This window comes from Oncorhynchus mykiss, chromosome 1 (assembly GCF_013265735.2).
Source record: "Oncorhynchus mykiss isolate Arlee chromosome 1, USDA_OmykA_1.1, whole genome shotgun sequence".
Taxonomy (NCBI): Eukaryota; Metazoa; Chordata; class Actinopteri; order Salmoniformes; family Salmonidae; genus Oncorhynchus; species Oncorhynchus mykiss.
The window spans coordinates 41,566,678-41,584,134 of record NC_048565.1 but is presented as its reverse complement, the minus strand read 5'-3'; the positions used below and the strand labels follow the sequence as shown (position 1 = coordinate 41,584,134).

The 17,457-nt window shown below is 44.1% G+C and overlaps 1 protein-coding gene across 2 annotated transcripts in view; it reads right to left on the bottom strand.

The window, feature by feature from the left end:
• Positions 1-17,457, bottom strand: part of btbd11b (BTB (POZ) domain containing 11b) — a 131,761-nt gene that overhangs the window by 10,342 nt on the left and 103,962 nt on the right. The window contains exons 4-10 of one of the 2 annotated variants that reach the window (XM_036977555.1): positions 14,967-15,119; positions 14,519-14,684; positions 8,400-8,489; positions 6,824-6,925; positions 5,756-5,849; positions 4,907-5,042; positions 4,401-4,633 (exon numbers count right to left, since the gene is read on the bottom strand). In XM_036977555.1, coding sequence (XP_036833450.1) covers positions 4,401-4,633; positions 4,907-5,042; positions 5,756-5,849; positions 6,824-6,925; positions 8,400-8,489; positions 14,519-14,684; positions 14,967-15,119 — 974 coding nt within the window. The remainder of the gene's footprint in view (positions 1-4,400; positions 4,634-4,906; positions 5,043-5,755; positions 5,850-6,823; positions 6,926-8,399; positions 8,490-14,518; positions 14,685-14,966; positions 15,120-17,457) is intronic. The other variant, XM_036977566.1, reaches the window with a different exon arrangement.

Here is a 17,457-nt window from a genome sequence, read left to right as displayed (position 1 = left end):
CTTTGCTTATTTGAATAGTTCTTGCCATAATATGGACTTAAATAAAGCCATAAATAGGGCTATCTTCTGTATACCACCCCTAAATTGTCACAACACAACTGATTGGCTCAAACGCATTAAGAAGGAAAGAAATTCCACAAATTAACTTATTTGCACACAAGTTAATTGAAATGCATTCCAGGTGACTACCTCATGAAGCTGGTTGAGAGAATGCCAATAGTGTGCAAAGCTGTCATCAAGGCAAAGGGTGGCTACTTTGAAGAATCTCAATTATATTTTGATTTGTTTAACACCTTTCTGGTTACTACATGATTCCACATTGTTATTTCATAGTTTTGATGTCTTCACTTTTATTCTACAATGTAGAAAATAGTAAAAATTAAGAAAAACCCTTGAATGAGTAGGTGTGTCCAAACTTTTGACTGGTACTGTATCTTGTCAATAAACTACAAGATCTTTGCTTAACATTATAGACTTTAAGTGGCTGAAGTGTGAGTGATTGAAGTGAGAACACACTAAGAGAGCTCAGTGCAACTAGGAGACAAAAGGGAAACAAAACACAAGGTTGTTACACAAACAGCCAGGCCTTCATTCCAATGGGAAAACGACAACAACACAGGCAGAAAATCTACAGCTAACCTCATGTGACTGGGATGCAATGACCCCAGATTATTAGATCTCTTAGATTACAATGTATAGGGTGAGAATGCTGCTAGTACTGCACTACTGCTGCTAGTACTGCTACTACTGCTGATAGTACTGCTACTACTGCTACTACTGATGCAGTACTGCTACTACTGATGCAGTACTACTGCTACTACTGATGCAGTACTACTGATGCAGAGATGGCCGCCTCGCTTCGCGTTCCTAGGAAACTATGCAGTTTTTTGTTTTTTTACATGTTATTTCTTACATTGGTACCCCAGGTCATCTTAGGTTTCATTACATACAGTCGAGAAGAACTACTGAATAGAAGAGCAGCGTCAACTCACCATCAGTACGACCAAGAATATGACTTTCGCAAAGCGGATCCTGTGTTCTGCCTTTCACCCAGGACAACGGAATGGATCCCAGCCGGCGACCCAAAAAAACGACTTCGTAAAAGAGGGAAACGAAGCGGTCTTCTGGTCAGACTCCGGAGACGGGCACATCGCGCACCACTCCCTAGCATACTTCTCGCCAATGTCCAGTCTCTTGACAACAAGGTTGATGAAATCCGAGCAAGGGTAGCATTCCAGAGGGACATCAGAGACTGTAACGTTCTTTGCTTCACGGAAACATGGCTCACTGGAGAGACGCTATCGGAGTCGGTGCAGCCAGCTGGTTTCTCCACGCATCGCGCCGACAGAAACCAACATCTTTCTGGTAAGAAGAGGGGCGGGGGCGTATGCTTTATGGTTAACGAGACGTGGTGTGGTCACAACAACATACAGGAACTCAAGTCCTTCTGTTTACCTGATTTAGAATTCCTCACAATCAAATGTCGACCGCATTATCTACCAAGGGAATTCTCTTCGATTATAATCACAGCCGTATATATTCCCCCCCAAGCAGACACATCGATGGCTCTGAACGAACTTTATTTGACTCTTTGCAAACTGGAATCCACATATCCTGAGGCTGCATTCATTGTAGCTGGGGATTTTAACAAGGCTAATCTGAAAACAAGACTCCCTAAATTGTATCAGCATATCGATTGCGCAACCAGGGCTGGCAAAACCTTGGATCATTGCTATTCTAACTTCCGCAACGCATATAAGGCCCTCTCCCACTCTCCTTTCGGAAAAGCTGACCACGACTCCATTTTGTTGCTCCCTGCCTACAAACAGAAACTAAAACAAGAAGCTCCCGCGCTGAGGTCTGTTCAACGCTGGTGCGACCAATCTGATTCCACGCTCCAAGACTGCTTCCATCACGTGGACTGGGATATGTTTCGTATTGCGTCAGACAACAACATTGACGAATACGCTGATTCGGTGTGCGAGTTCATTAGAACGTGCGTTGAAGATGTCGTTCCCATAGCAACGATTAAAACATTCCCAAACCAGAAGCCGTGGATTGATGGCAGCATTCACGTGAAACTGAAAGCACGAACCACTGCTTTTAATCAGGGCAAGGTGACTGGAAACATGACCGAATACAAACAGTGTAGCTATTCCCTCCGCAAGGCAATCAAACAAGCTAAGCGTCAATATAGAGACAAAATAGAATCGCAATTCAACGGCTCAGACACAAGAGGTATGTGGCAGGGTCTACAGTCAATCACGGATTACAAAAAGAAAACCAGCCCAGTCACAGACCAGGATGCCTTGCTCCCAGGCAGACTAAATAACTTTTTTGCCCGCTTTGAGGACAATACAGTGCCACTGACACGGCCCGCAGCCAAAACATGCGGACTCTCCTTCACTTCAACCGAGGTAAGTAAAACATTTAAACGTGTTAACCCTCGCAAGGCTGCAGGCCCAGACGGCATCCCCAGCCGCGCCCTCAGAGCATGCGCAGACCAGCTGGCTGGTGTGTTTACGGACATATTCAATCAATCCCTATCCCAGTCTGCTGTTCCCACATGCTTCAAGAGGGCCACCATTGTTCCTGTTCCCAAGAAAGCTAAGGTAACTGAGCTAAATGACTACGGGGCGTAGCACTCACTTCCGTCATCATGAAGTGCTTTGAGAGACTAGTCAAGGACCATATCACCTCCACCCTACCCGACACCCTAGACCCACTCCAATTTGCTTACCGCCCAAATAGGTCCACAGACGATGCAATCTCAACCACACTGCACACTGCCCTAACCCATCTGGACAAGAGGAATACCTATGTGAGAATGCTGTTCATCGACTACAGCTCAGCATTTAACACCATAGTACCCTCCAAACTTGTCATCAAGCTCGAGACCCTGGGTCTCAACCCCGCCCTGTGCAACTGGGTACTGGACTTCCTGACGGGCCGCCCCCAGGTGGTGAGGGTAGGTAACAACATCTCCACCCCGCTGATCCTCAACACTGGGGCCCCACAAGGGTGCGTTCTGAGCCCTCTCCTGTACTCCCTGTTCACCCACGACTGCGTGGCCACGCACGCCTCCAACTCAATCATCAAGTTTGCGGACGACACAACAGTGGTGGGCTTGATTACCAACAACGACGAGACGGCCTACAGGGAGGAGGTGAGGGCCCTCGGAGTGTGGTGTCAGGAAAATAACCTCACACTCAACGTCAACAAAACTAAGGAGATGATTGTGGACTTCAGGAAACAGCAGAGGGAACACCCCCCTATCCACATCGATGGAACAGCAGTGGAGAGGGTAGTAAGTTTTAAGTTCCTCGGAGTACACATCACAGACAAACTGAATTGGTCCACCCACACAGACAGCATCGTGAGGAAGGCGCAGCAGCGCCTCTTCAACCTCAGGAGACTGAAGAAATTCGGCTTGTCACCAAAAGCACTCACAAACTTCTACAGATGCACAATCGAGAGCATCCTGTTGGGCTGTATCACCGCCTGGTACGGCAACTGCTCCGCCCACAACCGTAAGGCTCTCCAGAGGGTAGTGAGGTCCGCACAATGCATCACCGTGGGCAAACTACCTGCCCTCCAGGACACCTACACCACCCGATGTCACAGGAAGGCCATAAACATCATCAAGGACAACAACCACCCGAGCCATTGCCTGTTCACCCCGCTATCGTCCAGAAGGCGAGGTCAGTACAGGTGCATCAAAGCTGGGACTGAAAAACAGCTTCTATCTCAAGGTCATCAGACTGTTAAACAGCCACCACTAACATTGAGTGGCTGCTGCCAACACACTGACTCAACTCCAGCCACTTTAATAATAATAATGTTAATATAATGTTTACATACCCTACATTATTCATCTCATATGTCTACGTATATACTGTACTCTATATAATCTACTGCATCTTTATGTAATACATGTATCACATGCTAACCATGTGTATGTGACAAATAAAATTTGATTTGATTTGATTTGAATGTATATCTAGTATACTGACAAAGGCTGCACGTATCTATACTGTAACTACTGTGAAGGCCTACAGAATGTATATGTTGTTTAGAAATAATAAGACCATGGGTCTTATTAAACATCTGTAGATCGTTTCCTGTTGCAAGGTCACAGACATGCAGTTGACAACTTGACATGTTACTGATCTGGTCTATTGATTGTTTGTTGAGCCTCTATTCCAGAGGAGGCTGGTGAGGGGAGGATGGCTCATAATTATGGTTCAAATGGAGTGAATGGAAAGGAAACCATTTGTTTGATACCATTTGTTCCGTTCCAACCATTAGCCTGTCCTCCGACTTAAAGTGCCACCAGCCACCACTGATCTGTCCTATATAGATGGACTATCCCAATAAAGTGTTACCAAGTATGCACTCACCCAGGCTGCGTATGTCGATGGTGATATCCACGTGTCCGTGTTCAGAGCTGTGGTACATGGCCTCTCTCAGGGCCTTGAGCTTGGCCTTGCCTGTCCGGACCAGGTCCAGCTGGGAGGGGCTCCTCTCCTCCAGGCCCCTCTCCTCCTCTGTCCCCTCAGCCAGGATCTCCTCCAGGGACAGCACGTCCCCTTTTCCCTTCTCTGTCTGGGACAGCAACTTACGGAACACGTTCCTGTACGTGGAGGATAGCAGACAGAAATATTTGTTAGTAGTGACAGTTGTGATAATGTAGTGATAATGCAAGGTATGATGATGTCAACACAAAACTATGCAATGTGAGTGTGTGGGGAGGGGGGTGTCTGGTGTGTGTGTGTGTATGTGTGTGTGTGTGTGTGTGTGTGTGTGTGTGTGTGTGTGTGTGTGTGTTTGTATGTGTGTGTGTGAGGGTGGTTTGAAAGATGTGTTTTCTCTGTAAAGTGTTTTGATCCTACTATGGAAGTGTTACCTGTGTCCATGTGCTGCTGCTAGACTGTAGGAGTTCAAGTCTCCCTGAGGTGCTGTAGAGATGCCATTACGGTACATAGTTCCCACCATGGGGTCTGCTCCCCGCTCCAACAGCAGACTGACCAGCTCAAAGTTACCTAGGGGGAATAGAATGTTGCCTGTCAAGTTCCGGGTCAAGTTGAGCTGAGAATGTGTGTATGAGGGTGGTTTGTTGCAGATGTTGTGTGCGTGTGTCAATCATGTGCCATGCATGTGTACATGAGGCCGTAGTTGTGCTCTTGTGTGTGTGAACATTTTCGCTAGTGTGCCTACAGATGTCAAATCTTAATTTTATCACCTTTTTGTTGCTGAGAAGTGTGCAGGAAATGCAAACTTGTAGTGTATTCAAGGTTAAAAAGGCTTCAAAATGTTGTAATTTCCACTTAAAAATATCCCAATCGACTTTCCCTAATGAAAAATGTATCAACCCCTACAAGAAATGTCCATTAATTCGAATCCACATAAATATTCACATTTCCTGTTGCTTCAGGATTATTCTCCTACTGTAGCAAACTGACTCAAATTAAGATCCTACATCTGTATATCTGCAAGGTGTCTGTGTGTGTGTGTGTGTGTGCATGAGTACGCTAGATCTCCCAGAAAAAGAAAACTTATAACAGTGCTGAATTATTTCCCCAATGCAGGGCCCTAAGATTTCTCTAGGCAGGTGGTCAGCCCAAAATCCAGGACCTATTCATAACATCCCACTGCATCTTGTGGTTATTATCAGCAGGGCCATCATGATGTAGGCCACATTGGTTGTGCAAGGTCGGCTGCAGGCTGTCAGAGGCATGCTGTTCCAGTAGTGTACCTGCAGCGGAGGCCAGCTGTAGCGGGGTCTCTGTGTAGTTCTCCATGCCATCCTGTAGGGAGCCCTCTACGTTGGCCCGAGCATCCAGTAGCAGCTGTGGAGGGCAGTGGGTGAGGCAGGGTTAAGGCAAGGGGGAGAAACGGGGAGTCAGACTTATCCTCACTCTCTGAAGGGTTGGTATGAGCATCAGTGGCCCATCACCAAGATAGACTCAGACAGCACAACCTGAACCATATACTGGATAGTACAATTTTACAGCCTGGCAGAACAGATGGCTTGGGAAATGGAGTGTGAAATTATGAAACTGAAAAGCCCCCAACCAAATCTGACTGAACATTACAGGTGCTTAGGGAAAGTTCTACCCCAAAGAGCCTGAACACTAAATCTGCATTTATTCAACCACAAATCCTGTTTTTCTTCTTTCCGCCCATGTGATTTCCATGTACTTCCGAAACCCCTCGATGAGGCTATGGAAAAAGTCCTGCTACACCTTTTCATTGAACAAGTAGAGCTAATTAGTTTTAGCAGTTCAGTGGAAAGATCGTTGCGATGTTGGTCCATTGTGTTTAATGACCATTAGCAATGTGGACCAACAGATTGTCCTGTTTCCATTAAGTTAATGCAGTGTGTGCTACGTGCACTTCAGCAGGAGGAAGTAGAGAATCACACAATCGTTCAAACTAGTACATTTCATTTCAACCAGTTTCCATTGGGTTTTCAAGCTCAGGTCACTCAGCATTCAATGACATTTAATAGACATTACATACACAGGATTAGGAGAAAACACATTTTAGTTGTTATTATCACCATTTATGTCATGATAATAATAACCATGACACCAAGATTGGGGTCAGTTCCATTTATATTCAGTCAATTCAGGAAGTAAACCAAACCTCTAAATCCAATTTTTCTCAATGCTTTTCAATTAAGATTAAAAAAAAACATTTTATTCCTGAATTGTCTGAATTGAAATGGAATTTACCCCCACCCTGCATGACACTATATGATGCACAATGAGAGGTGAACAGACAGAAAACACAATGAGGTGAGAAAGGATGACATCACTACCTGCACAACAGGGACATGTCCGTGTAACACGGCGAAAGTGAGAGGTGTCCCCTGGCGCGTTTCGGGGTAGACTGAGGGGTGCTTGTGCACTGTGTTTGGCACCTGGGAAGTCATCAGGGAGGTTCAGGGAAGAGAGATATAAAGCCATTAAAATTCTAGTCTATGCAGCAAAGACAAGCAACTAAAGGAGGGTGTCTAAAGGAAGGAGAGCTGGGTCGTATTCATTAGGCACCAAACCGGGGGAGGGGAGGGGGGGTGATTGAAACAGGGAGGGTCTACTTGGACTTACAGACAATAAAAAAAGCAAACTTTTGTTTTCTGCTCGCTTTTAAAACTTTTTCCGTTGCATGCCCTAATGACTACGACCCTGAGGTAATTAGCTAGTTAGCCTGCGGCAAAAGCCGACATCCTGCAGATTTTGTTGCTAAACCAACTCAGTCGATTCTGTCTAATTCTGCTTAACAGTGTAGTACTCAGATACTTTCCACTTTTCAATCTTTTCCAGCCTTGGTCTGTCTGTCTGGAGTCCAAGGCTGACCTAAGTTGACCTAACCTCAGTAACTAGACCACATTTCCTCTCAGGCAGACAGTCAATCAGGGGTTGAGACAACAACTGGGAGCACATGAATGTGAGGCTGTGAGCAGAGACCCGTGAACGAAGCACACACAATTCCCTCGAGCAACTCTCAGAGTCTCTGAAGCGGACACTCATTTTGAGCTTTTCTCTAATTGACTTTTCTCAAATTTGCTTTGCTTTAATTTACTTTTCCTGACCTTAATTACTCTGAGGATACACAGAGGCAGAAGTAACACGTGTTTATTCTATTTGACCTGGTGTGTGCAGTTCTTCAGAAATACCGGAAGCAACAAACAGTGTCCTGTTGCTTAATCAATCAAAACAGTCACGTGCTCCATTTAACTTGATTTAGATGAATCATTATGACCTCATTGCGATGATAACGAGCGTTCAAAATAACCAATGACATAAACCATCCTCCGCCTACTGGAGTGTTGTGTTGAGTGCTTTGTTCTGGGGTTACCACTATCATGGCCGACATGAATTCTGACGTGATGGCTGGTGGGTTCCACAGTCATGAGGTGACTCAACAAGACTAGGACTAACAGGCATTGGCCACCATTACATGTAACTAGGCTACAACCAAAGATCCCCCAAAGCTTACCTGAGAAATGCCTCAAACATATAGTATTTAATGTTCTCTTTTCATTCTTTGTACCAAAGGAATAGCTAAAAGGTGAGCTTACAGTTATGTCTGTGTAATTCAACTGTAAACAGTGTGTTATTAAATTGTGTACAGTAAACAGCATGGCGGCCCGTGCCTCAAGATTATGACCGTACCCTCTTCTCACTATACATACAGCATGGCAACAGGAGAGGAGTGGGGACAGATGAGGGACAACACAATCTGGGTTTTCTCCCGTCTCACAACACATAAATTGGAATGATCACGCCAAACAAGACAATGACCATAGGAGTTTGCAAGACAACACAAACAGATCTGGGAACAGGCTACATACATATCATTCTAGACAACATGGTGTTGTCATCATCACTGACCTCACTGTTGATGTCTGCTCCAGCGTCCAACAGCATCTGGACCATGGCCTCGTCCCCTCTCACACAGGCGTACATCAGAGGGGTCATTCCCTGATGTACATCAGAGGGGTCAGGGGTCGGAAGATACATTGGTCACATTACAGTTAGGGTTTTGTTTGACAGTCCAGATAGTCCAGATGTGAGTTGAATAAAGCAGATATGAAGCAGATGTCAAGGACATCATTTTTGTATGACAGTGGATGGCTGCTTTACACTGTGAGTTTGACAATCTGGGTTCGAATACGCACAGTTTCTCCTGTGCCCCACAATACTGTGTTAGCTCGTGGAGCTAAAGCCTAGGCATTACCTCGGTGAGCTAACACAATTCTTCAGGTCTTAGACAAGGTTACTACTCATCATGCGAGCGTGGTTCACCAAACTACCGCAGATACATGAGCACAAGTCAAAGCCATCAACACATGGAAACAATCCTCAGCTTGACCTGTATCTGACTTCTTGGATTTGCTTACAGCACACTTGGACTCCATGTTTGAAATTTCCCCCTCCAGCCACTTTGATTAACTACAGTAGCGTGTGGCGTTGATCACGGAAAACTCAGAGGAGTAATGTTCTGCAGCTCCCTAAGACACTGGGAACAGTGTGTTTCCAATGGGCTCCTCAGTCAGTCTAAACATCAAAGGGAGGAGGCAGTCTGGAGGGAATGAGTTGCGTTCTTCAGCTCAGAACAGCCTCAAACTAAAAACTGAAAATAAAATGTTGCTGGTTCACTAGCAACAATGTGTGTGTGTGTATACACGTTTGACTAAATTTGTGAGTACCAGACATTTTTCCAGTCCTCACTAGTATAAAAAGGCTATTTTAGTCGTAGAAGTTGTGTTTAGGGTTAGAGTTAGAATTCTGGTTAGGGTTGGAATTAGTTGTCTCATTTGCAATGGTGCCCTGAGGACAAAAATTCCATCAACACAACAACAAAAATTTAAAAAATGATTGACAGATATACTGTCACAGCTGGTAATCGTTGTCTCTAATTGGAGATCATATTTAAGTAGCTGTTTTTCCCACCTGTGTTTGTGGGATATTGTTTATGTGTAGTTGCATGTTAGCACTCCATGGTCGTCACGTTTCGTTTATTCTTTATTGTTTTGTTGTGTGGTTCACTTATTTCTAATAAAAGATGTGGAACCCAGATCACGCTGCACGTTGGTCCAAGTATGCTTCAAACGATCATGACATATACAGTTGAAGTCGGAAGTTGACATACACCGCAGCCAAATACATTTAAACTTAGTTTTTCCACAATTCCTGACATTTAATCCAAGTAAAAAATCCCTGTCTTAGGTCAGTTAGGATCATTACTTTATTTTAGGAATGTCAAATGTCAGAATAATAGTAGAGATAATTATTTATTTCAACTTTTATTTCTTTCATCACATTCCCAGTGGGTCAGAAGTTTACATACACTCAATTAGTATTTGGTAGCATTGCCTTTAAATTGTTTAACTTGGGCCAAACGTTTTGGGTAGCCTTCCACAAGCTTCCCACAATAAGTTTTGGCCCATTCCTCCTGACAGTGCTGGTGTAACTGAGTCAGTTTTGTAGGCCTCCTTGTTCGCACACACTTTTTCAGTTCTGCCCACAGTTCTGTTCTGCCCAGTTGTGTCCTCATTATGCCATCTATTTTGTGAAGTGCACCAGTCCCTCCTGCAGCAAAGCACCCCCACAACATGATGCTGCCACCCCCGTACTTCACAGTTGGGATGGTGTTCTTCGTCTTGCAAACCTCCCTCTTTTTCCTCCAAACATAACAATGGTCATTATGGCCAAACAGTTTTATTTTTGTTTCCTCAGACCAGAGGACATTTCTCCAAAAAGTACAATCTTTGTCCCCATGTGCAGTTGCAAACTGTAGTCTGTTTTTTTTTATGGCAGTTTTGGAGCAGTGGATTCTTCCTTGCTGAGCGGATTCTTCCTTTCAGGTTATGTTGATATAGGACTTGTTTTACTGTGGATATAGATACTTTTGTGCCTGTTTCCTCCATCATCTTCACAAGGACCTTTGCTGTTGTTCTGGGATTGATTTGAACTTTTTGCACCAAACTACATTCATCTCTAGGAGACAGAACGCGTCTCCTTCCTGAGCGGTATGATGGCTGCGTGGTCCCGTGTTTATACTTGCGTACTATTGTTTGTACAGATGAACGTGGCACCTTCAGGCGTTTGGAAATTGCTCCCCTGGATGAACCAGACTTGTGGAGGTCTACAATTTTTTTTCTGAGGTCTTGGCTGATTTCTTTGATTTTTCCATGATGTCAAGCAAAGAGGCACTGAGTTTTAAGGTAGGCATTGAAATACATCCACAGGTACACCTCCAATTGACTCAAATGATGTCAATTAGACTATCAGAAGCTTCTAAAGCCATGACATCATTTTCTGGAATTTTCCAAGCTGTTTAAAGGCACAGTCAACTTAGTGTATATAAACGTCTGACCCCCTGGAATTGTGATACAGTGAATTAGAAGTTAAATAATTTGTCTGTAAACAATTGTTGGAAAAAATGTATTGTGTCATGCACAAAGTAGATGTCCTAACCAACTTGCCAAAACTATAGTTTGTTAACAAGAAATTTGTGGAGTGGTTGAAAATCGAGTTTTAATGACTCCAACCTAAGTGTATGTAAACTTCCGACTTCAACTGTATGTATATTACATCAGGTTATTACAACAAGTAATAATAGTCAATTGAAACAATTGCATACTTCAATTAAATGTAACAACAGAGTTTAAAACTGCCCTATCGGCACCGGGAATCCCGGTGTAATTTGTTTTGTAAAGTATTCCCTAACTGTGGTGCCTTAAAACTAAAGGTGGATTGACCAACTTTGTGGAGACAAGCGAGATCTCAAGAGTTAATCCAGGGGGTAAGTTAACCAACCCTGCAAACATATTTTTATATTTCAACAGCGAAGTGAGATACACTACATAACCAAAAGTATGTGGGCACCTTCTCGTTTCATTCCAAAAATATGGGCATTAATATGTAGTTGGTCTCCCCTTTGCTGCTAACAGCCTCCACTCTTCCGTGAAGGCTTTCCACTAGATGTTGGAACATTGCTGTGGGGACTTGCTGCCATTCAGCCACAAGAGCATTAGTGAGATTGGCACTGATGTTGGGCGCTTAGGCCTGGCTCGCAGTTGGTGTTCTAATTCATCCCAAAGTAATTTGATGGGGTTGAGGTCAAGGCTCTGTGCAGGCCAGGCAAATGCTTCCTCACCGATCTCGACAAACCATTTCTGTGTGGACCTCGCTTTGTGCCTGGGGGCATTGTCATGCTGAAACAGGAAAGGGCCTTCCCCAAACTGTTGCCACAAACTTGCAAGCACAGATTTCTCTAAAATCTAATTCTTTGCTGTAGTGTTAAGATTTCCCTTCACGGGCCTCCCGAGTGGCACAGTGGTCTAAGGCACTGCATCATAGTGCTAGAGGCGTCACTACAGATCTGGGTGCGATCCAGGGCTGTGTCACAGTAAAGCCATGACTGGGTTACCATTGGGGCGGCACACAATTGTCTTAGTGTCGTCCGGGTTAGGGGAGGGTTTGGCCGGCAGGGATGTTCCTGTCCCATCGCGCTATAGCAACCCCTGTGGCGGGCCGGGCGCAATGCACGCTGACACGGTCACCAGTTGGACGGTGTTTCCTCCGACACATTGGTGCGGCTGGATTCCGGGTTAAGTGAGCAGTGTGTCAAGAAGAAGTGTGGCTTGGCAGGGTCGTATTTCGGAGGATGCACGGCTCTCGACCTTGGCCTCTCCTGAGTCCGTACGAGGGTGGCAGCGATTGGACAAGACTGTAACTACCAATTGGGGAGAAAAAGGGGTTACAAAAAATAAATCAAAATAGATAATTTCCCTTCACTGGAACTAAGGTGCCTCACCTGAACCATGAAAAACAGTCCAAGACCATTATTCCTCCTCAACCAAACTTTACAGTTGGCACTATGCAGTCGGGCAGGTAGCGTTCTCCTGGCATCCCCCAAACTCAGATTCGTCTGTTGGACTGCCAGATGGTGAAGCGTGATTCATCACTCCAGAGAACGCGTTTCTACTTCTCCAGAATCCAATGGTGGCGAGCTTTACACCACTCCAGCCAATACTTAGCATTGTGTCTGGTAATCTTAGGCTTGTGTGCGGGTGCTCGGCTATGGAAACCCATTTCACGAAGCTCCCGACAAACAGTTCTTGTGCTGACATTGCTTCCAGAGGCAGTTTGGAACTCGACCGTGAGTGTTACAACCGAGGACAGACAATTTTTGCTCTCTACGCGCTTCAGCACTCAGCAGTCCCATTCTGTTAGCTTGGGTGGCCTACTTGGGTGGCCACTTCGCGGCTGAGTCGTTGTTGCTCCTAGACTTTTCCACTTCACAATAACAGCACTTATAGTTGACCAGGGCTGCTCTAGCAGGACATACATTTTATAAACTGACTTGTTGGAAAGGTGGCATCGTATGACGGTGCCAAGTTGAAAGTCACTGAGGTCTTCAGTAAGGCCATTCTACTGCCAATGTTTGTCTATGTAGATTGCATGGCTGTGTGCTCAATTGTATACACCTGTCAGCAACAGCTGTGGCTAAAATAGCCAAATCCACTAATTTGAAGAGGTGTCCACATACTTTTCTATATATAGTTTATGTTGGAAGCTTGTTGAGCAGAGCTTTGTAAACAAGAATGGAGTAATGAAGGGTTCTACGGGACTTTAGTGAGGTCCAGCTCACCTTCTGATACAGGAAGCAGTGATATGTATTAAAACTTACCCTGCTGTTCATGGTGAGGCAAGATCTATTCTTAAAACAGAAGCCCACTTTATATCTTAGCTTTTTAACTCGCTCGTGAGCATGTTTTTTAAATGTTAAATCTTTATCAATCCAGACACCGAGATATTTTTGGGCGGGAACTCACTCGTTGTGAGTGCCATGAATTAGAGAACAATATTTAGTTTTGCCCGCATTAAGTAGGGATTTCTGTAATGCAACAAAATCAGATTGCAGCTCTAACAATGCCTTGTCTACAGTTAGAACAATGGTATACATAAACGTATCGTCTGCATACAGATAAATATTACAGGATTTAATACATAGACCAATATTATTTATATCAATAGTAAAGAGAACGGGTCTCAATACCGACCCCTGCGGTACACTTTTCGTAATATTGAGGAAATAGAATTGACCCCATCAGAAAGCACACTTTGTGTCCTGTCTGTTAGAATGCTCTTAAACCATTTGCACGATTCCTTGTCCAGGCCCATTTCAAAAACTTTTTGAATGAGTAGGGAATTGTCAATGGTGTCGAATTCTTTGGAAAGGTCTATAAATAGGGCAGTACAATGTTTTTTATAATCTAGCCAATTCAACACATAATCTAAAACCAGACTAGACGCATATTTAGAATAGAGTGAGAAGGTAAAAAAATTCTTAGCTGGGTCAGGGATTCTAGTACCTTGGCTAAGCAAGATAACTTTCAGCAGTAATTATGTAAATCAGAAGGATCTCCGGCCTTTATTCAGGGGGAGGACATGTGCCGCTTTCCAAATCTTAGAGAAAACACCAGCAGCAAAAATACAGGTTAAAGGTTCAACAATGAGTTGGGCAGGATTAGGGTTAAATTTAGAGTTAGGGATTAGGGGAAATAGGATTTTGAATGGGAATCAATTTTAGGTCCACAAAAAGTCCTCACAAGTATAGTAAGACGTAGCTGTGTGTGTGTGTGTTGTCCCAATGGACTGATGTGTGTAGGAGAGAGTGGGCAATACTGAGTTTCACACGTTTACCACAGAGCAGAAAAAAAGTGGCAGGTCAAATTGAGTTGAGAACATGGGTGGGTGGTTGTGGGCGTGGGCATCCATCCATGTGTATATGAGGCCGAAGGGGTGCGTGCGTTTGTGTGTGTAAGCATCTTTGCCAGTGCTTGCCTGCCTGCAAGGTGTCTGCTTGGTTTTGCGTTATGTCTGCTCTATGTTCTGTTCCCCAGGCAGTGTGCGTGTGTGTGTGTGCAGGCGCGCGTGCATGCATGCATTTGTGCATGTGTGTGTGTGTGTGTGTGTGTGTGTATGTGTGTCTAACTAACCTGTTCACTCATGCTGTTGATGCCGTCAGGCCCCAGCAGATTGACAGCCTGTTTCACCAGGTCGGTCCGGCCACAGTTGAGCATACGGAAGCCCAGGTCCTGGAGGAACTTAGCCTCTGTAGAGGCTGCATCCAGCTTGCGGGAAGCACAGAAACAGTCATCCGTCCTGGTAGGGAAATCACAGGAAAGGAAATCAATGATTCTGGACAGAAATTATTTGTGTGTTAAATGACTTGTGTCAATGTGAGGACAAATAACAACTGTATGAGAGGTGTGTGTGTGTGTTAGAGTGCGTGTGTATGTGTGTGTGTGTGTGTGCATGTGTGTGTGTGAGCGTGCACATGGGTCCATCCGTGGTAGTGTGTGTGCATGTGTCTGTTAGAGTTCCTATTGTTGAGTGTGGGTGTATCGAGCCTGCGTGCCATGTGTGTGTGTTTCCATGCCGTACTTGAGCTGGCGTGGTTCACAGTCCACCCCTGGCAGTAGCAGCCTGGCGGCCTGCCGGATGTCGTCACTGTCCACTGAGAAGCTGCGGCGATGCTCGGCTTGAGCCACCGACACCCTGATCCACTCCATCAGGGGAGGCAGCACTAGGAAAGGCCTGCAGACACATACACACGCACGCACGCGCCCGCCCGCCCGCCCGCCCACACACACACACACACACACACACACACACACACACACACACACACACACACACACACACACACACACACACACACACACAGGAGTCATCAATATCAACTATGGGCTGACTGGTACAGGTAAAAGTTGTCCTGGTTTAGATCTAGGATCTGCTTAGCTTACACAAATCTGACATTCTAACCATTGTCATTTAAAAGTGACTTTAGATCAGTGTCTTGGAGCACAGTTATGCTACTCCTTTATTCAGAGACCCTAACAGCTGGTTCCCATTGAACTGTATTTGTTCTTTAGAGGATGGAGAAACATATGAATATGTATGTGCACCTGTCAGTCATAGACATTATTACTATTAATATGAATATGAATATACATGTAATGTTAATATTGAACAATACTGATGTGACTCTAGATCACTGCATATTATCTCACACAAGATAGCTCAATGCCTTGAATGTCCAGCCGCAGCTTCGCTCCTACATGTACAGTGCCTTCGGGAAAGTATTCAGACACCTTGACTTTTTCCATATATTGGTAGGTTACAGCCTTATTTAAAATTGATTCAATTGTTGTTTTTTTCTCCTCATAAATCTACCTACAATACCCTATAATGACAAAGCAACAACAGGATTTTAGACATTTTAATAATCCAATTTTAATAATCAATAATCAATGGAAACAGGAAGCATCTGAGCTCAATTTTGAGTCTCATAGCAAAGGGTCTGAATACTTATGTAAATCAGGTATTTCTGTTTTTTATTTTTAACAAATTAGCAAAACATTCTAAAAAACTATTTTTGCTAAGTCATTATGGGGTATTGTGTGTAGATTGCTGATGATTTTTATTTACTTAATCCATTTTAGAATAAGGCTGTGGAAAAAGTGAAGGGGTCTGAATACTTTCCGAATGGCACTGTACATCTGTCATATATTTGTCACTTATAATCAGTCTGTCATTCATCAGTAGTATTCTAGCCTGAGGGAGAATCCTGCTATTTAATTATTCAAATTTTCATCACTGCACACATGCAAATATAAATGACTCCCTTCAAAGTCCTGGGAAACATGTGACCTTGAGGCACTATGACACAATCTGTACCAGCGTTTCAAAAGGCACAACACCACATCATGAAGTAGTGTATATTTTATCGGCCAATATATTCCACTACAAAACCAACAGAAAAGCTCAGACATAGTTCACAGGCTAGCTTTAAGACGTGTTTCCGACCATTCTCTTTGAAGATTTCCAATTAAGTGTAGACCTAGGCAAGGTTTTAAAACACGATTGGAATCACGCAGCTTTCCCAATTCTGCTCTACAAATCTGTTCATTAGGAACCTTTCTTTGTGGTGCTCAGAGCTGAAGCAGACTGGGGAAGGAGACCTGGAAGACACATTAGCAGTTAGTTCTCCATTACAGGGCTGTAAAGTGTAGAGCCCCGGAGGAGGCCTGCTCTGCATCAACTGTCAGCTTATTCACCCATTTCCACTTCCCCTGACGGAGGTTTCCTCATATCCTCAGGACATTCTGGTCCTGTGAGGTTATATAATGTATAGGAGCATTTCCTCACCAGGTGACCTGGCCAGGAAAAACTCCAAGCCAGTGTAAATATGAACAGTGTAGATAGACAGCTATAGATAGCTGTTTTGCCATTTTAAGAGTACACCAAAGTCTAAGGTATAGGAGGGATCTCAGAATCGACATCATGGAAATGTTGGGTAACGCATAATAGCATTCTAAAACATGGACTCCATACAGCCTATAACTTGTATTGAAATGTAATGACTATGTCCGTGAGAGCAATTTAGTAAAGCCATACGTGTTTCAATAATAATGTCCTGCTGATTCCCCCTGCATGTGATTGTTAGGGCTTAATGTACATTAACAAGCTGTCAATTGATTCTATTTAAATATTTTTCCTCTATAGGAAAACATCTGGTTAAGGGATGTGGGAGACTTGAGGCTCACTGTGAAAGCTAAATGCAGGAGGCGTGTGTCGAGTACTTCAGAATGGCTTTGGTTCACGACAGAATGAAAGTACTACCATGACATTTGTGTCTTACCCGTCTGATGAATGGATGAATGTGAATCCTAACTGTCTATCGACACCATCAACATAACAGCCCATGTACAGCGCATACGGAAAGTATTCAGATCCCTTGACTTTTTCCACATTTTGTTACGTTACAGCCTTATTCTAAAATGGATTAAATACCCCCCCCCCCCCCCATCTACACACAATACTTCATAATGACAAAGCAAAAACAGGATTTTAGAAATGTTTTCTAATTTAT